Source organism: Heloderma suspectum, chromosome 12, assembly GCF_057233095.1.
Source record: "Heloderma suspectum isolate Gila_16-S chromosome 12, 16-S_ref, whole genome shotgun sequence".
NCBI lineage: Eukaryota > Metazoa > Chordata > Lepidosauria > Squamata > Helodermatidae > Heloderma > Heloderma suspectum.
The window spans coordinates 19,347,613-19,368,209 of record NC_139469.1 but is presented as its reverse complement, the minus strand read 5'-3'; the positions used below and the strand labels follow the sequence as shown (position 1 = coordinate 19,368,209).

The 20,597-nt window shown below is 43.6% G+C and overlaps 1 protein-coding gene across 1 annotated transcript in view; it reads left to right on the top strand.

Annotated features, from left to right (window-relative positions):
* Nucleotides 1-20,597, top strand: part of GSPT1 (G1 to S phase transition 1) — a 43,094-nt gene continuing 22,497 nt past the window's right edge. The window contains exons 1-4 of the mRNA XM_084818621.1: nt 1-516; nt 16,657-16,704; nt 16,862-16,903; nt 18,850-19,077. Of these exons, the coding sequence (XP_084674747.1) occupies nt 177-516; nt 16,657-16,704; nt 16,862-16,903; nt 18,850-19,077 (658 nt within the window). The 5' untranslated portion in view covers nt 1-176. The remainder of the gene's footprint in view (nt 517-16,656; nt 16,705-16,861; nt 16,904-18,849; nt 19,078-20,597) is intronic.

The following is a 20,597-nucleotide window of genomic DNA, read 5'->3' as shown; positions in this document are numbered from 1 at the left end:
GCGTCGGGGCGGTGGGGCACACGCGGAGCGGTCGGGCCAGCGCTGAGCCGGGGTCGCCGCCGCTGGTGCGTCCCGCCACGCCGCTGCCCGCCCTCTCGCTGCGCCCCTCTCTGCCTCCCGGGACGTCGGGGGCCGCTTCGGGAAGCGCAGAGGCTTGCGCGGGGCGGGCGCACAAAATGGAGGCGAACGGCAGCGGGAGCAGCAGCGACTCGGCTCCCGACTGCTGGGACCAGGCGGACGTCGAGTCGGGCAGCGGCCCTGCCGGCTCCGGCCCCGCCGCCGCCGCCGCCGAGGACGCGCCGAGCTCGGCCCAGCTCGACGCCGACGAGCAGCTGCTGGGCGCGGCCTTCAGCCGGCACCTCAACGTCAACGCGAAGCCCTTCGTGCCCAATGTCCACGCCGCCGAGTTCGTGCCGGCCTTCCTGAGGGGGGGCCCGGCGCCCGCGCCCGCGCCGGGCCTGCCGCCGCCGCCTTCGCCGCCGCCGCCGGGCCTGCCGCCCCCGACGCAGCCACACGGTAGCCGCGGGCGGAGGAGGGAAGGGGAGGCGGGCGGCGGCGGCGGCGACTGCTGCGGCTGAGGGGAGAGGAGGAGGGGAGGGGAGGGCTGGGCTTGGGGGGGGTCGCCAGAGGGGATTTGTGTGGGGGCTTGGGGGGACTGAGGGGCGCAAGGGGACTGGGGTGGGGGGGCTTCCCAGTCCTGGGGTCCGAGAAAGGAGAGGCCTCACAGGGCCCTTGGGCTGGACAGCTTTAGGGGCGCGGGGCCTTACAGCGCAATCCCGTGTGTGCCTACTCGGAACTTAGTCTCGTGTAGGCCCGGGCAAGTTTATGCAGGATTGCGGCCTTATCCAGGACGGGGCGGGGGAGTTCTCGCAGAAAGGCGCTTTTTTGTGTTAAGCCTGGCATTGCTCATCTTAGTCATTATTTAAGTTTTAAATATGGTAGGAGATAACGCGGAGCTCCTCCAAAACGTTAATGGCAGCATATGTATTATGCCTCCTCTTCCCCTCCCCCCCCCCGACGCAGTTTATACTCTCAACAATCCCTCAAGGTAGGTTAGAGTAACTGTAGCAACAAGGTGGTTTTCATGACTTGAGTGGTCTTCTGTGCCCGCCCTCTCCACCAGTCGGATTGAGTCTGATGATCAAACCCAGCCTGGCGCCCTCCAGATGTGTTGGACTACAACTCCCACTGTCCCCAGCCAGCACGATGGGAGTGGCCGCATAACGCATCTGGATGGAGGAAGGCCGATCTCAACCCCTCTGCCACACTTGTTGGGATGGGGAGTGGTGGAGAATTTCAGTAGCTGCCCACATCAAGGGTCTACAGGTGGTGGAGTTTGAACGTTTGAGTTTGGGATGGAGAGGCAGTCTTTGGTTTGGGGGCAGTGGGTTGGGGGGGTAATTCAGAGAGAGAGGTTGGGGCAGGGAGACTTGACTATGGTTTGAGAGGAAGGGAAGGAAAGGCCGGTCAGGCTGCATGAGTATTGTTCCCAGGAGACGTTTCGGAGAGAAGGGCTTGTTGTGTGTTCGGGAGAAGAATAGGAAATGGAGTTCAGCCAAGAAATGGGGACTTTGGGGAAACTGGGATCAGTAAGAGAGGGGTCATGCGTTCTGTAGGTGCTTCTAAAAGTAGACTTAAATGTTTGCTATGGAGTGCTCTGGAGCCATGTGAGCAGGGTTGGGGCAGGCGGAGATGAGTGACTCAGGGCACCTCGATGGCTGTGATGCAAGGTGGCTTGGCTGAGAGACGTCATTTGCTTACGCTGGCAGAGGAGGGGAAAAAGTATTTCCTGGTGGTTGAGGAGTTCCTGTGAGAAGACTTGCCGGGTGTTTTTCTGTTTCTAAGCCACCTCTTAAAATATATTTATCTTACTTATTTTGTTACCTTTTTATCTTGTGCGTCTTCCAAGAAACTTGAGGGGAGTGTGTGTGGTTCTTCCCTCCCTCATTCCACCCTCAAAGATCCTGAGAGGTAAGTGAGGCTGAGAAGTAGCAGCTGGCCCAAAGTCACCCATTGAGCTGAATGGGGATTTGAGCATGTATCTCCCCAGTTCAGCACACTGCCACCAACTCCACTCTGGTTTTCTTCCAAGTTACATGTAGGCCTTCACAGGTGGCGTGAAGAACGAGCCAGTGCAGAAAAGTAAGAGGAGGAAGTAAAAGTTGGAGGAAGAGGAGAGATGTAGTAGAGGCTCTAACCATCTGCATGCATTTTTGAATAGAGAGATTTTTAAATGATTGACTGCATTTCAAAGGTGGCTCTCGTTGTGTGGTGAGTGGGCAGAAAGTCAGACTGGCAGAAGCATCTTCAGAATGTTTGTAGAATGTGTTTTGACATCAAGAGGTTCTTGAGTATTCCCAGAGGTGTCTATTGTGTTTGTTTAATCCATAAGCATTACCCACTTGGTAGTAAAAGCCCTAGTAAAATAGAGTTGCTGGGTTTCCAATGTTACACTTGGACACCTTTTTGGCTTGGTGTTGCTTGCCATTTGATTTAACTTAGAATAATTAGTATTAGATTTATGTTGCCATTTATTATAGGTGTTCTCTTCTTACTTACACTTCAAATGCCAGAGAATATTCTTGCTTTTTTCTGCCATAATATTGGGATCCCCACCCCCGCCCTTAACTTGAAGCTTAGTTTCCTGCAGTGGGTGCTTGAGGCAGTGGTACTGTTTGCACATAATGGCAGGATTAATTAAACCGCAATTTGTGGAGAAGCAACTTGTAACTTGCGGCAACAACCTACGAAACGCTCCATTCTTAGGTTGTTAGTGTGACATCTGGACCCAGAAACATTGGGTTATTCATGGGTTAAACAACCCAAAGTTAACCTAAGAACAAACAATCCACGATTTGCTGCTATTACATGTCAATCAGGTCAGTGACTGGGTTGCAGAGGGGAGGATAGGTGTCTGCTTCAAGGTCATGAGGTGAATTCTGAACAATGATACAAAATGCTTTAAGAGTATTAGAACTGTGAGTGGTAAGACTTGCTGTTTCTTAGGACCTGGTTCAGATTTGCAAGGCTGCCTTAGGGCAAATTATCCTTTTTTAAATTTCCCTCGTTGGTTGAATTTATATCCCACCCTTCCTTTAGAAAGCTCAGAAGAGCTTATATGAGGTTCTCAGACTCCCATGTAGCCATGGATCAGTGTGAGACTTGCTTATGGTTTACTGTGCCCTCTGATCTTAAATGTGTTCGTTTTATGCTAGCATGAGCTAGCCTTAGATTTTTGATGTATGGGCTACATAAATCTATACCAAATCATGAGCACATATCTGAGCATGCTGGCTAAAGTATTTGAAGTGGGATCCTCAACAAACATACAAGTAAATTCTGTGCATCTCTTACTCAGAAATAAAAGAATTCAAGTGACATAATCCCAAATAAATCAGGGTTTGTAAATAGCCCCTCTTTTGTTGACTATGGCAAGTAAGAGTAACAGTTGCTTTCAGGCAAGGAAGGCTTTGTTCACTGGAAGAGAGTCAGATCTTTTTCTTTTTTTCATTTCAGGTTGTCAATGTTGTGGAAGTGACTGACAGTTTCTGTGTGAGGCTAGTAAAAAGATTTTGGGATTAGTAACTTCTTGTCAGGGCTGAAGTAAGAATACATAGGGTGAAGCCTTAGGTTGCAAATAAGTCTTGCTTTTGACTAGTTTGTAAATTGGAAGCTTTTTTCAACTGCAGAAATTTATCCATCAAAAAATATGTGTTACCTACCTTGAAAATGTTGTGGTTGCAGAGTGCTATGACCTCAGCATTGCAGGCTTAACACCTGTATTACTCTGCATCATATATAAAAATGTTTGGTGTCACTGCCTGGTTTGCTGTTGTGTGGGTTTCCATAATTGTTTGGACACTTTCGCAATAGATAGCTGAAACTTGATATATGTGTATGTGGTACAAGACATGTTGATTACAAGGAATATCTGAAAAAGAACACTTTCCATGAAGTCTGCTTCATTATCAGCCAGTGGACAGAAGCCAAGCTCCTTCTCTTACAGAATGCAGGGGTGTGGGACCTCACGCATAACGTTTCATAGATTGGGAGAGGGGTTTGTAGCAGTAGGCATACGATACCATATGTGACAGAATGGGGAGGTACTGGAATTTTCCCTTTCAACTTTAACAACCGTTGGGGTGGAGGAAGGGCCCCTGGAAGCAGGGAATGTATCTGGATGCAGAATGCAAGCTATATTTGCTCTTTTGAATTGCATATATACACTCATGGCTGCTAATCGGTGTTAACAGATAACTAAGACAGCTTCAGTTATCCCATATCAATATTGTAGCATATTTTATATCAAATCGAATACTTTAATACCTTAAAACTTAGTAATTTGAAGCCATATGAATCACCTTAAATGCCTTTGAGCCTGTCAGATTCCCCAATATCTCTGTCTTCACTTAATTATCACAGTTCTTGAATCTTAGTCTCGTACATGGCTCTGCTTTTCTGCATGCTTCTATTTCTTAATGCCATTCGCCTCAATCTTTCCCAGTGCAGGAGAGCAATTGTTGGAGCTTGCCTTTTACCTGGAACAATTGATAAATTATCCCAGAGTAAATGACCTCAAGGACCTGCCCCTTCTGCATTCCAGGCATAGTACCAGCTGGGAGAAATGGCTTGGGAATAATTTAACTTCAGTAAATAGCTCTAGTGCAAAGAATGGTTCTTAAAATATGAAGTGGGTCTCCCTAGGCAGACACAGCCAATTGTCAGAAGAAGCCTTTGCTCCCTTTAAATACTCACTGAATGGCTATTTGGCAGGAGCATCAGCCCACTCCCAGTCAGTAATACAGTATTGAATGTGGGTGATGCAACTGCACAAGAGTTTGAGGCATTATGGATTTGACAGTGCAGTATGCCATTGTGAGAACTTTTCTAAAAAGAACTGCTTTGAGTCTCTCAGGGTCCTCAAAGCTTTGGGCTACTTATTTTTCACATGTATCTCTTGTATTCCTGCCCTTTCTCTAAACGTAAGGCAACATCCATGGGTTTTGGCCAGACTTAAACCTGTCTAACATGGGTGAAGCGTCGGGCTCCTTCTGTGGGCCTGTGACTGTATCCCTGCCCTTTCCTTTTAAACTGTATGACTGCCCCCCAAACATCCACTCAGCTACTTTCATTCCAAGAAAGGTGTGTTTGTCTCAGCTGGGGAGGTGCAAACTATTTTATTTTTAGGCTTAGAAAGCCTTACTTGACTAAGGCTGAATGCCCTATGTAGTATGTTGCTGAGTTTGCACTCTGCTAACTCTGTCAGCTGTGTCATCTTTGCTGATAATTTAGTTCTTTATTCTGAAGTCTGTAGGGTGTTGGTGAATGATGATTCAGAAATCCACTGTGTTCAGCCTCTCTGCCCTGAGGAGCTTTCAGTCTAAATACGCACAACAATGGTTGTGGGGGAGGTGCTGAATTGCATGACAGGTGTAAAAGAAGGGAATGTCTTGAAAGTTTTGATGTGTGGATTTTTGAAGATAGGGATTTTGTTAAGAGAAGCTGCTTGATATAAAACCAGGGCAAGTTAGGAAGGAGAAGGTAACAAATACAGGCTGGATGAGAGCCAACAAGCTGAGACTCAGTCCAGACAAGACAGAGGTACTGGTATTGAGTGGTCTGTCTGCCCAGGTAAGTGGTGGTTAACCTGTTCTAGAGGGGATGGAACTCCTCTTAAAGGATTGAGTTTCTAGTCTGTATGTGCTCATTGATCCATCTTTGTCACTAGCGATACAAGTAGCTTCCATGGCCTGAAGTTTAATATGCTTTTAGGTGTTTAAATTTATTGTTTTATACTGTTTAAATTGACGTTATCTGTATGGTGCCCTGAGATCTTAATGATATAGGGCGGGATAGAAATGTTTTAATAAATAAATAAAGTTTGTTTTAACACCATAGGCTGGTACACACTATAATCCTAGCTGGACAGAGATAGCCTTGCTTCAGTTATTAATGCCCTGGTTATGCCCTGTTTGGAGTACTGCAGTGCATTGTCTGTGGGGATGCCTTTTGAAAATGGTCCAGAAACTTCGGTTCAGAATACGGTTGCAGTACGGCTAGCTGGGATTGGGTGACATTTTATTTTATTTAAAAATGGCACGCAGGTCTCATTTTTCTTGGTAGAAAGGTAGCCTTTTCACTCACAGCCCTCCAATTCATCCTAAATACAGTAAATTCTCCCGGACTTACAGTAGGTGAGTTATCTATATTAGCATTGGGAAGTTGCTGTGACTTAGCTGCAGACTTTATCGACAGGAAGGTACTTCTTTACAGGCTGGGGGTAAAGGCAAACTGTGGGAGTGCCAATTGGGGTCTCTTCATAGGATTTTGTTTCTGCTGTAAGTGCAGCAGATACACTCTGAAGTTCTTCAAAGTGCCTCCCCATGGTGCTGTGAGGACAGAACCTTTTGACACAAAATGACTGGTGATTCATCCTTGGCTTGGATGGAGATCTGTTCATGGGTTTATCATCCTACCTTACTTGCATTCATAGCTCCTCTGAACAGGAAGACTGGATGTAGGAAGGAATTCCTGCTCAACCTGTGCTACTGACATTATTGCTTTCGAACAAGGCAGCGTGTCTCCCTTTTTTCCACCTCACTCCCATATGTCTTTGGGCAATTAAATACTCAGTGTTCTGTCCTTGTCTTCTCCTGAACCTGACTGAATGATTCATTTTAATTATTGCTTATTTATTTTGCTGTGTATTCAGAGAGAAGATAAAAGGGTTGTGACAACTGCAGGCAAGTTAATTTGTTTAGTGTGAAACTTTTGCTAGTGAATGTTAGAAATAAATCTTTGAAGAACTGCAACGATCTAGCAAAATACACTAGAATGCATGTTACACCAATATTTTGGAGAATGGATTCTCAACACTTTGTATACAGTAAATAGGCTCCATTTGAACAGGAACCTAGCTTCAGCATCTGTATTCATATCTGAAATGAGCGAGCTTGTGGCAAGTCCCTTTCCATCCTCCCTGAATAATGGCAAGCAAGCCCCATTCATCTGAGATTAAGGGGAAAGTTTTCAGGTCCAAGGGCATGAATATCAGACAGTTGTAAACTGTAGGTTCTGTTATGTTTTAAGAACTGAAAGTAAAGCAGTATAGTACAGGAAAGTCTATTTAGAAGCAAGGATAGCATGTGGTCTAAAATCTCTTACTACTCCTTTGTTTCCCAGGTTTGCTTTTCTGGTTTTGTTAATGCTGGGATCGAAACAGGACTGGAGAAATCTGATGCTAGCAAGTTGGGTTTTGTTCTAACCGTTTCACACAGATGGTTCTAAGGAACTGGAACATTTTCTAGCCCTGGTTCTAAGGTCTTTTATTACAGGCTTTTTGTAAAACAATAATTTCAAAAAATTGCTTAGTCACTGAAAATGTTCCATGGCTGGGCTGTCCAAACATAGTTGCTATTTAAATTTTTTAAGGCCAGTCTGCTTTGTCAAGTTCATCACCTCCTTTACTTGACACACAAAGCTAATGTGGCTTGGTCCTCTTTGAACTTCTCAGGAACCAATCTGGACTGTCAGGTTCTCACTTGAGCCATAATCGTTGCCCCAGATTATTTTCTTCGTTGTTTTTTTAATTAAGCATAATAAATGTTGGGAAACCATTTCCAAAAGACGTTTGAAGTAATATAATTAAGGAGTTTGAACTACAAATGCCATGTTAAAGGTTTGGAATACAGGTTTCAGAGTACATGTATAATCCATATGAATCTGTTTAATGCCCACTGCAGGGGCAACACATCGGTGTATGTGATGCCTTGTAGAGCACACGTCTTCCCCAAGGGGTTCGCAATCTGTTATTCCATACAAGGAATACAGGGGAGGGGGAAAATGGAGGTAAACAGGCACAGAATGTGCATCTATTTCAGTTACTGGTACTCAGGCTTAGGTAGGTGCAGGGGTAGGCAACAGGATACAGTCCCCCCAAAATATGGAAGGCAATTCTCATCATTTTTTATTTATTTCATTTCTATACCGCCCAATATCCCTATTCAGCATGGTCAATAGTAAATGATGCTCTGACTTGGATTCCTGCATTGAGCAGGCGGTTGGACTCGATGGCCTTGTAGGCCCCTTCCAACTCTACTATTCTATGATTCTATGATTCTATAAGGGAATATGGGATTTGTAGTCTAAAACATCTGTAGGGCACTGGGTTGCCCCCTGAAGTAGGAATGGGGGCACAGTTGGCTTCCTGTTCTTAAATGAGAAGGGAAACCACATAGCCTTACAAATAAGTCCACAAAGTTACTAGCCCACAATTGTGTGTTAGCTGCCTCCCTATGCTTGTTAGTCCTTTATTTAGAATATTTGTAGCCTACTTTTTCATTGTTGGAGCATTCTCAAAGTAGGCAATAATATGATGCATTGATTGTCTGAAATGGGGGCGGGGAAAATGAGCCAACTGTTCTACACTTTACTAAAGCTTCTCAGCCTGATTGCTGATACTTACTTGCCTAGGGCAACCAAGTAAGTGGTTCTTTACAAGCCTGCTAGGGTGTTACCCAATGCATGTGCCAAAATTTCCCATTTATTATTATTTATTTAGGACTTCTCCATTCTTTTTACAAGTTTAGGTCTCTATTGCAGTCATCAAAGTTAGAGGAGCCTGTACAACAATCATAAGTATGTGGATGGTTGAGAGTATTCTCCATGGGAATATTTAGGGCAAGGAGTTTGCCAGTATGTTAATGGACACTTTTCCACCTTTCACCAATATAATGGTAACTTTTATTATTTATATAATGGTAACTGCTCTTCCGGCTGTGAGAGCTGGACTATAAGGAAGGCTGAGCGCCGAAGAATCGATGCTTTCGAACTGTGGTGCTGGAGAAGACTCTTACGAGTCCCCTGGACTGCAAGGAGGTCAAATCAGTCCATCCTAAAGGAAACCAACCCTGAGTGCTCATTGGAAGGACAGATACTGAAGCTGAAGCTCAAATATTTTGGCCACCTAATGCGAAGAGAAAAGTCACTGGGAAAGACCCTGATGCTGGGAAAGATTGAGGGCAAAAGGAGAAGGGGACGGCAGAGGATGAGATGGCTAGATAGCATCACTGATGCAATGAATATGGACTTGAGCACACTCCGGGAGAGAGCGCAGGACAGGAAGGCCTGGCGTGCTATGGTCCATGGGGTCACGAAGAGTCGGACACAACTGAACAACAACAACTGCTCTTCCACAAGGATTTGTGCTGAAAGGTGGCTCACAACGCATACAAATAAATGTAACAAAAAGCAATATAACCATTTCAATAAACAATAAAAATGCAGATAAAATAGTGCAGCATACAAAAATGTCCTGCACTGGACAAATAAAATCAAATTTTCAAAGGCTTGGGGAAAAAAACTAGACTTCAATCTGGAGCCAAGCCAATGTAACACTTGACACTAGGCAAATCTCCCTGGATGGAGAATTCTGGAGGGGCATCACCATCAGAAAGACCCTCTTCCTGGTCATCACCCACCTCACCTCTGGTGAGAAGAGGACAAGGGCCTCTGAAGAAGATCTTGACACATGAGCAAGTTCAAGTGAGAGAAGGCATCCTTAAGACAGGTAGGCAACCTGGTGCCCTGCAGATATTTTGGACTGCAACTCCCATCAGCCTCAGCCAACATGGCCAGTAGTCAGGGATTATGGGAACTGTAGTCTCAGGCATCTGGAAGGTGCACCTGGTTGGCTACCTGTGCCTTAAGATAACAAGATTTGAAGGCTTTTTGTTACCGTTCTGGGCCCAAGGCTTGAGTTCTACAAATGGTACTATATTTTCTAGTGTTACAGCTCTATAAACAGTCATATACACATGTGGTCAGTCAGGTCAGTCTCTAAAGCAGAAGGATTGGGAAAAGGGATTTAATGCATACTGGGGCAGACGCGGGGGATGGGTGCCGAAATCTATCCCTCTTCATGCTTCTTTCTCCCAAGCCATTTCATAGCTGGCTTTTGTGTGCGACTTAAAGACTAGAAGAAGCCTCTCTAGGGCTGGAGTGAAGGACACATGGCTCTACCAACCCATGTGCACTTTAAGTCTCTGTCTCTCTCTCTGTCTCTCTCTCTCTCCATGAATTCAGCATGATGCAAGTAGGATCATGCAGCTGGCTCCTTTGGTAACTTTCCAAGCAGATAAGAGTTCTTTTCTTAAAATTTTAGGAATGGGGAAAACCTCAAGTACCCCTCTCAGAAATCTGGTATAATTGTCTTAAGAACTTTTGTGTGGATAGTGCTTCAAAATCTAGTGTCGTTCCATAATTGAGGATTTAAAATTCCGTCCCAGCTCGGAATCATTTAAAGTCAAAGTGTGCGAACTGTTGTCATGTTCAAATGCTTTGACACATTTTTCTGCTCTTAAAGCTTGTCAGTAGTCATGATTCGTACATGCCAAAATCCACTCGGAAGAACTTGAAGCACTTTTATCCTTAACTGCTGTGCTTCAGCTAAGCTTCTTGTGGTCTACCCCAGCCTCTGAATTTCAGCTTTTACATGCTCAAATAAGATTTTAATCTCTTATCTGGTTTAATTTTCTCATTCTTTTGCTCCCTTTAAAAAAATCTCCCCTAGTTGCGCAAGAATAGCAAATGACATGTGTGTAAATATAGGTCTGGATCCAAAGAAATGTGCAACTAGTTTAATGTGCCCAAGGGGACTTTGAGCTTGAGTTTCTTGAGCAGCAGTCCCATATGCCACGTGGCAAACCACCCGTGAAAACAAGTAGACTCTGAAAAGCAGGTCGGGATTGAGCATCTGCTCTTTAAGGAAAATGTCAAAATCCACTGGGCATGTTCAGTCACTTGTTTGTGCCTAAACTAGTTCTTTGGCTGCCAACCATAGTTCTTGGATTAGTTTATTCACTAGCTTTTGCAGAAACTACAGGGGATTGCAACATTTGCAAGTTCAGTTTCCATTTGTGTTGATCCTCTAGTATTAATCCCTCACGTTTTTCCCATCTTACTTTAAGGCACTGGATCTCTGAAGGGATTTATGGCCATACACCACACTGAGTAAAATGAGAGAAAAGCAAGCTGAGTTTAGGCTTTTCTCTGCTGGAGAGTATCTGTTGGCAAGGAATCTGCAAAGACTAATAAAGATAAAGGGTGGGCTGACAAGCAGATTACCCAGATGTTTAGAACAACAAGGGCTTTACTGGAGTCCTCATAGAGTCGCCATAATACTAAAGTTCAGTATCTTGCCTATTGCTTTGGTTTGTATTAATAGAAATCAAGAGGCCACACAGTAACTTGATTTTTAAATAATACAAAAATACCAATAATTGTCTTGGGGAGGGAGGACCTATGAGAGTAAGGTAGGAAGCTTCCTTCCTTTCTTACGTGGAACACATTGCAAATTTATTGAATTTTGGGGGAGAACAGAAAATTCCAGGGCCACCACTAAACGATAGTTCTTCAGAAGCGCATAATTCTAGTGAGCTGACCCTTACCATAACTGTACTTCAGGTGAACTATTCCTTCAATGCTCCAATTGGATTTATTCTTCGTATACTGAATTTTGCACGCTCTGTATTTGCAGCAGTACTTCTATATTTCATTGCTCTTTTGTTCACTCCTCAGCTTGCATGTAATCAGAGGACATTGACTTGCATGTAGTTTTTTGTTATTAACAGCTATATTGCGGTTTTAACAAAACAAATTGTGAAGAACCCCCCCCCCAAGAAATTATATACATAAAAATGCCTTGCATGTAGTTTGAACTCTTCTGTACCTGCATGCATTGATCAAAAAGCGAGTTACCTACGCACAACTCACTGCAGCTGATTTTAAAAAGTGAAGTTCATACTCCAACAAACAGAGCATAATTCAGTGGTATCTCTGTCCTCTCTCCCGCCCCCAGTCCCCATCCACTTGATCAAGTCCTAATGCTACATGCTTTTTAAAATGGGGGGTAGAGTCTAATGCACCTCTGGAAATGAGTGAAGGACTTCACTAGAGTGAAGTTCAGGGGTGAACAACTGGTGGCCCTCCAGATACCTACAACTCCCATTATCCTTCACCATTGGCTATGCTGGCTAGGGTTGGTGGGAGTTGTAGGCCAAAATGTGGTGCACCATAAGTTGCCCGCTCCTGAATTAGTGGGTTGTCATATACACCTAAACTTGTCACAGCTGATGTAACTTACGAGAATAGGAGGTTTGCCACCTATTGGCTGGAGCTAAAGGCCTGTGTTTTTTGTTGCGTTTTTGTTTGTTTTAATATTTATGATACAACTAGCAAAAAACACACAAAAAAGATACCATCAAATGGACAGTAGAGTTACCAACTATACACACACAATACTTCTAAGAAATGGACAGCGCTCCCTGTATAAAGTTCATACCCCTTCTCTTCTCAGCCTTCCATAAAAGGGTTATGTATAGATGAAAATCATTGCCAATACACCGCATCTTTCCATAGATGCTGAAGGCCTGTGTTCTCAGATGAGTCTTCCAGTCACTTGGGGCCATAAAGGCTCCAAATCAGTAGCTCTAAATATTAGAATTACTAAAAAGGTGCTGTTATGCACTGAGAAACTAAATAAAATTCCTAGTAACTTGGCTGATGGCAATGTTGGGTATGAATGGATGTTATCTCCGCCTTCTCTTACACATGGTGCAAAAACAAAAATCGGGATGCTAACACAGGGTTACTTCCATTTAGCATGGCCTAGGCTTGTTCCCATCACAATAAATCTATGGCAAAACATTCAGTTACGTAAGGATGATGCTGATTCAGTCATGGTTCATGCCAAAAAGAATGACTGGTACTACTTGGAACTGGAAACTAGGGAAAGCAGGTTGAGCCTCAGTGATGAATGCCATAGTTACATCCAGACTGGACTTCAGTAATGCACTATATGTGGGATTGCCTTAGCAAACCACTCAAAACATTGAGCTGGTACAGAACGTGGCTGCTTACAACTTTGGGGGGGCTAGATAGTTGGGTCATATTACACCAGTTCTGTACTAGTTGCTGGTGTTATTTCTGGTACCAGTTCAAAGTGCTGGTTTTGACCTTTAGAGCCCTAAACAGTGTGGGTCTAGGTTTTTTGAAAGACTGCCTACTCACTGGCCTGCCACAAAGGATGATGGGCACTAGAGATAGAACAGGACCTTCTCACTGGTGGCTCCTACCCTATGGATTTCCATCCCAAGAAAGAGATGACTAGCTCAATCTGTGACTGCTTTTAAGAGGGATTTAGAATCTGTCTCTCTGGGTTTTCACTGAAGAGCTTTTATTACATTTGCTGCTCTTAGGTATTTGAAATTTTATTGTAACTTGCTAATTTTACAGTTGGTTCAATTTATGGTACTTGTGTGATTTGTGATATTCACTTGTACGGTTTTTATATTGTAAGTTGCCATGGGAAAACCATGGTCTTGAAAGGTAGCTAAGAAATACCTTAAATTTTAAAAAAATTAATTGCTTCAGAAGGTGAAGTGAGGCTTTGGAAAAATTCTTACATCTGGAAATTGGATAATCTCCATCCAGGAACATGAGAGAGAACTAGAAATTGGTGAAATGACAAATGGCTTTTAGCTCATTCATACTTTGCCTAGAGAACAGCTGAATATATTAAGTAGGTATACAAACAGGCCAGGTAGTATGTGATCAATATAATTTCAGTAGGAACTGAAGGAAATTAAGGGGGGGAAGTACAGTATCAAACAAAATGTTTCTGTCAGTATGGGAATAGCCAAAAAGACGGGGCTTGCTTTAAACAGTAAGAAGGAAATGTGACTTCCTGAAGGAAGAACAGGACACATGGATGCAGCTCACACATAAAGGCAACTCTTGAGTTGTTGGAGCCGTGTGGGAGCCAGCATACTGCCTCCTGCCAGCTTGCCACTACCACTATGCATCCAGTTTAGAAAACAACCCAGGAACCCTACCCTTTGCTAAACTGGATGCAATGCAGAAGCAGCCAGGGCTCCTGTGCAGCCCTGGCCATCCCTGGTTTGGTTAATTAACCTGTGGCTGGTCCTTATGTGCAAGCAGGTCATCCAGTCAGCTGTAGTATATTTAAATTTCTGGAAACTGTTGTCACAGGGGAAATAGCCATTGATTTGCAAAGCATGGACATAAATATATGCACCGTGGAATGGCTGGATAAGCTCCTAGCTGTAAAAAGGCAAATCTCTGGAAAGGGAAGTGGGACAGACAGTGGAGTTCCCTTGGGCAGGTTGGCCTTTTGCAACTTATTCAGTATTCAGTATCTCTTTACTAATATTAATCTTAGGTTCAGGCTTTTGGTGGTGGCAGGAAGAAAATTCTTGGATTGAACAGGGCTGCAGGACTTGCTAGGTGACCTCATAGGCTTGGATCACAAATATAAGATGAAACTTGTTACTGCTGAAGGGAGCAGTATTCTTCATGAGCTGGAAACGACAGAAGCCGCAGAAAAGAAATTATGCACAGCCTTTCATAATACAGAGGGAGTACTCGCAAATGGGAAAGCCTCATCTGGAATATGGAGTGCAGGTAGATCATAGACATCCAGAGAGAATTAATTCAATAACTGTCAGCTGGAAGACTACGTAAATTGTCATCGTTCCTCTGACTAGTCTTGGAAGTTTGAAAGAGCAGAATCTCTGAAAGCATTACTTGCTGGGTCAGACCAAAAATGCATCTAGCCCGGTTGCTGGAAAACAGAATGCTGTTTGATGGTTCTTGATGATCACAATAACGGCATGGAGGTGATGGTTTCCCTCTGTTTATTCCCAGCATCTGGTACTCTGATGTATGTTACATCCGAACGTGAAGGTTCATGTAGTTATCTTGGCTAATAGCTGTGAAGATCTATTCACTATGCATTTGTGGTTAATTTTTGTTGTCTAGCCTTGCAAAAGAGAGCCTAAACTGGAAATAGCCATATTCTGCAATCACAACAGCCGTACTTGCCGGAGGAGGATGGCAGTTGTAGTCCAACACTTCTAGAAGGCACTGGGTCAGAGAAGGCTGGCTAAACGTTTGGAGCACCTGTCCTCAGTGCCAGCATTCTGCATAGCAGCTGTACACTCTGCCCGGTGTCGTCTGGCATTTCTAATTACTTCCCTGGAGAGGGTGTTGCTCTCTCTGCTGTTATATCTTCTCCCAGTGTTCTGCTCTGCCTGACCTGCATTCACCCCTTCCTGTATGCTTGGGATATTGGCCTTCTGCCAGCATGGCCTGTTCTGATCTATTCTGTTGGAACCTTCAGTGCAAGCAGAACTAAAGTGGCTCAGTCTGATTCCTGTAGTAGTATGAGCAAACTGTAAAGTTTACTTTGCCAAATCCACTGGTGCATTGTAGCCCAGTAAACTGAAGTGTTGCCAGCTGCTAGACAAGGCATACAAACACATCTAATTGTTGCTTGCCACCAAAAAGCAGGTTTGGGTTACAAAAAGTCGGTAAATGTATGCTATTCTTAACCAGTCTTTGCCAAGCCGGGTGAGGTTGTGTTTTAAGGAATTTGCTTATGACACGAGTGTGTTCGTTGTTGCTGAATCTGTGCCTCTGGTGCTTGGTGATCTCTTGCTGCGTTGTCATTTTTCTCTTTTCTTTGTTTTTGTTTTGACACTTAATTCCCCAGATGTGAATGTTCTGAATCAGTTAGGCCTTGCCAGCTTCAGTTAATGCAGAATTGTTAACTCTGGTCAATTTAAAAGCTTTAAAATGAAATTTTAGGGTTGGAAAAACATCTCAAATTGCTATTTGGTACAATCACATTTTAAGAGTCTGGGAAACAAAGCATCAGATCTTTACTTCACAAGCCTCTCCTGGAACATTTCTAGGGGAAAGTGCTCCTCGCATCAAAGCACTACAGTAGTTAACACTCACTATCAAAACACCTTTATTCTGCTTCAAATAGGGCTTTTAGAATCACAACCTCTAGAGTGGTGACAGTGGGCAAATGGGATAGGTTTTTATTGCCACATTGCAAGCAAGATTACTTTTTGAAAGTGGCAAATTAGCCTGCAAAGAAAAGAACTTGGAACAGGCCTTTTTAGCATGTGGCACTAAACCATGGTTTAGCATTACATGCATAAGCAGTGAGACTTGGGTTTGTGCATTCTCCCCTCCCAGCACTTTCATGAGGAGAATATCGGAAGCTTTTACTTTAAATTAACCAGAGCTCCACATTACGCCTAACTTTGGAACTCTGATTAGTTTAAACCATGGTTTCGTCAAGCAAGCCGGGATTGAACCATAGCTTATGTTCATGGCTTACTGATGGTTGAATAACCAGAGTTCCCTGAGTTTGGATGTAACAGAGAACTCTAGTTTGTTTAAAAGTGGATGATTCCCCCATGGCTGCATTCAAGGAAAAGAGAAGAGAGGGAGCACACAAGCCCAAGGTTTGCTACTGCTCATGCATGTATCACAAACTGTAACTTAGCATTACATATGAAACAGGGTAGCATGTACCAAAAGACTGACCAGGCAATTGCATGTCTAGACAAAAGTCTTCAAAAATATGCGTAAACCCTTATGCATGCTCTTAATACTTGCAATATTTAGTTTGAGGAATAGGGTGGTGCAAGCAGTGAAGAAAGACTGTTGTAGAATTATTATACTTCACTTTTACTTCAGATATACTGGCTATTCTTGTTCTTGAACTTGCATTAAAGTTATATCTGATACTTATTTCAACATTGAATCTCTTATCTGTTTAAGGAGCATCAGCAGAATCTTCGCAAGAGGAACATCCATCATCTTGTGAAGGTAATGTGTGTTTCTTCTGGAAAATCTAAAGGAGAGCTAATATGATTAGGAAACATTGTTAAACCTCTGACAAAATCATCGTGCTCTAAAGGCATATATTATCTGGGGCATCTGAGTTAATATTACATATTTAACATACTTGGTTCTGTTTGTCTAGGGTCAAATGCTGCAGTCAGTATGGAAATCTCGGAACCAGTTGGTAAGAGATTATGTAATATAGCTAGAAATGCTTTTTGATAGTGCTTGACTTGCTTAATTGAAGAGCTTCCTAATCGAGTCTCTGCTGTTTTATTGTATCAGAACATAGTGCAGGAGCTTCAGTGTGAAAATCTTTATTTGGGGTCAAATGGATTACTGTATTTATATCTTGTAATTGTTCTAGAACAGGGGTGGGTAGAAAGTAGATTTGGATGTCCTGGCAGATGTCTGGGTGATTTGCAGTTGATCAGCGAGAGTTTCTGACTCCCAGTAATTTAACAATAGCAACAATGGAAAGCTTTTTTTTACACTCTAGGCTGCTGAAAGCAAGAATGCTTTGGGGGGGTTGAGACCAGAAGTGGATTTTTGTGTGAAAGGATGGTGGTCTTAGTTCTCATAGTGAAAACAAATTCCTGGGGTGAGGATGTTCTTACAGGAGTCCAGTTCCTTAATTCTGAGTGGGTGATATCTAATGTATTAGCTCCATGATTGGAAGGAGCTTCCATTCACATAATTCACTTCTGTGAGTGCATCACTCCTTCCTTGAATGAAACAAAAACACTGGGCACCTTCAAGAGTCATGTACGTCCTCTCAAGCCCCTCTTTTGCCCTGGCTCTGGTTGGACCCTGGGTTTTAGAAGAATACAAAGTCGATCCCATAAACCGAAAGCCTGGCCATCTCTGTTCTAGAAAATACCCAGTAAAAGTCTAAGTCATGCTTCATATTACCAAATCTCATACTTCAAGTAGTGGGACCAGTATTCACAGGTAGTTTTAAGCTAAGCACGCTAAACGCTTCAAACACAAGGGGGAGAGAGAGAGTGTGAGAGCAAGAGCACAAGCATTCAGTTGCTTGCACAAGAAGTTTGAGCCATGAACTAAGGTCCACGCTTTCCCCTTCTAAAACTGTATGATCTTAAGGTTGCCTTCTCTATTCCTTTTGCTGCAAGTCAAAATTCTACTAACTGGGTTCGCACGATGAACAAGCAGTTAACAAGCCACAGTGGCTTGTTCAGTGTTCTGCGCATGCTGGTCACATGCCGGGGGGATTTGCATAATTACTGTTTGTAGCACGGCTTGTTGTGTCGTGCGAACCCAGCTAGGGTGGCTTGTTGCTATGGGTAACAAACCACCTACAACAGCCGTCGGTCCTGGGTGGCTTGTTACCCACAGCAATAAGCCACCCTGCTCAGGTTTGCACGACAAGCTGTGTTGCCAGGGGTAATTATGCAAATCCTGCCAGCATGTGACCGGCACACGCAGCATAGTTAATAAGCCATCATGGCTTGTTAACTGCCTGCTGATCATGTGAACCAGCTCCCTGTGGCCAGGTTCAGATGATCAGTGGGGAAAAGAAGCTATGGTGGCTTCTTTCCCCCGCCCTGCACATGCTACTCACACGCCTGCCATTTCCCTAGTTACCCTCACCACAGCACAGGTTGCTCTGTCTGCCAAACCTAGCGAGGTACACAGCAGGGGTAGCTTCCAAACCACCCCGCAACCAGTAGCTTGTAGGGAAATCCACCCCCACTGTACACCTTGCTGGGTTCGGACAACACAGCAACCTGCGAGGGCAGTTAGGGGAATGGCAAGCATGTGAGCGGCAGGCACAGGGCGGGGAAAAGAAGCCACGGTGGCTTCTTTACCTCCGCTGATCATATCCAATCTGTATTAAAGTAATCTGCTAAGCCTTATAAATTGTAGCGTGCTTTGAAAATGTCACACAGTATGCAGCATAGATATTACAAGCTTTTCAGTTTTTAAATAATAAAGGATCAGCCAACAGAACAATGCCAAAACCCCCCCAGAAACCTGGAACTTGTAAGACGTAAATTTAAGTGCTTAGACATAACCCACTTGACTTTGAAGTGCTACTAACCTTTTGTCTTAGGAGAAAACAAATAAAAGCTTTCCCTATGTTCATATAAACTCTTTGTTAAATTCCAGTAGAAAACGGAGAAACAGAAATGTCCCCTGAAGAATCATGGGACCACAAAGAAGAAGCCATTGAACCCGAATTAGCAAGTGGACCTTCTGGAGATGCAGGACCGATTGAGGAAGGTACCCAGGAAATGATGGAGGAAGAGGAGGAGATACCAAAACCTAAATCCATGATAGCACCCCCGGGTGCTCCCAAAAAAGAACATGTTAACGTAGTATTCATTGGGCACGTAGGTAAGTGGCAAGGAAGTGCAGGAATGGTGGATGCACAGTAACACGCTCTGTACCCCAATCTTCTCATGGGAGTTATCTTTCTTGCTTCCAAACTACACCTCTGGATTCTACACTTTCTGATCTAATTTGCTAGATAAGATGAATTACAGATGTGCCATGCATACAGATTGGCAAAAGTTTAAGTATATGATCAAATTTGTTAACTTTGCTAATATAAATTATATTAATCATTACTTATTATCTGCCTCTCCTTCAGTGAGCTCGAGATAACATAGAACAAATGTCCACTAGAACAAATAGGTTGAGTTGAGAGTGACTAACCCAAGATCACCCAGTAAGCTTTGTCTGAGTGGGAATTTGGAAAATAGGAGGCTGCTTCATACCAGTTTGAGACTCTTTGTCCTTCTAGTCTAGTATTGTCTTCTCTGACTGGCAGCAGATCACCAGTATTTTAAGCAGAGGTCTTCCCCGTCACCTGCGATGTGATCTTTTTTTTATTTGGAGATGCCACTGGGCTGTAGTTCTTCCCCCAGCTCTTTTCTCAGAACAGGACTAGAACCACCAATATGCTGAGTGGCTCTAATTGATTACGAACCCAACCATAATTTATACCTGGTTTCTTGTGTTCTAGTCCAGCACAGCCCCCTTCCCCAAACTGCCTCTAGAATTATACTGCCCATAAGAGATGTTGCACATAATTGAAGCACGTCAGTTGCAGTTCTTCATCATGCTGATGAACCAGAAACAAATTAGTTAGTTAATGCAAAATGCAAGGGTATGTGTAGAACCGCCCTTCAGAATTCTTGTTTGCTCATGTGAGTGCGAAGTGACTTGTGAGCTCTTGTTGCTTGACTTGGTCTTTTTTGTGTTCCATCTCCATTGTCTCCTGGCAGGGTAGGTACCTCGTGAAAGGGATGCTAACGTCTAGTATTGATGCTGCAAATGTGGAAGAATAAAGTAGCACGCAAAGGAGATAGAGCCACAACTTACTTGATATGCTTCCAGAATCATTTGCGCACTTAGGGTTGCTTCACATGTTCACTGCATCTCCTTATGATGAAATTCAACACATTGATAAATGCTTGTCTAGGAGCTGTAACTGGCCAAGGCTCCCAGGGATGTGTTTACCATGTTCTATGGTCATGGCATCTTCTCTTTAACTTTATGGTGGTCACCACAAGAACATGCAGGGGAATGCTGTGGACATCTTCTCCATATAACGTGAAGCAGTATTTACAGAGTAGTCAAAAGTTTTGGGAGAGCTCTGCTTCCCTAATCAAAAGTTTGATAGCCCTAATGATAGATTCTTGAAACAATACAGCTTTTCCACAAAGCTTTAAAAGGCAAAATAAATTTGCATCTAGATTGGTCTAAATCAACAGTATTTGATCAGGGTGTGGTGGGGAATCAATGAAGTGTGGCTTACCAAATTCAAAGCTGTACTTGGAAATTATTTTTACTGTAATATCTGTAAATCAAACATCAGTAGCATATACTTCGTATTGTTTAAATGTTAAGGA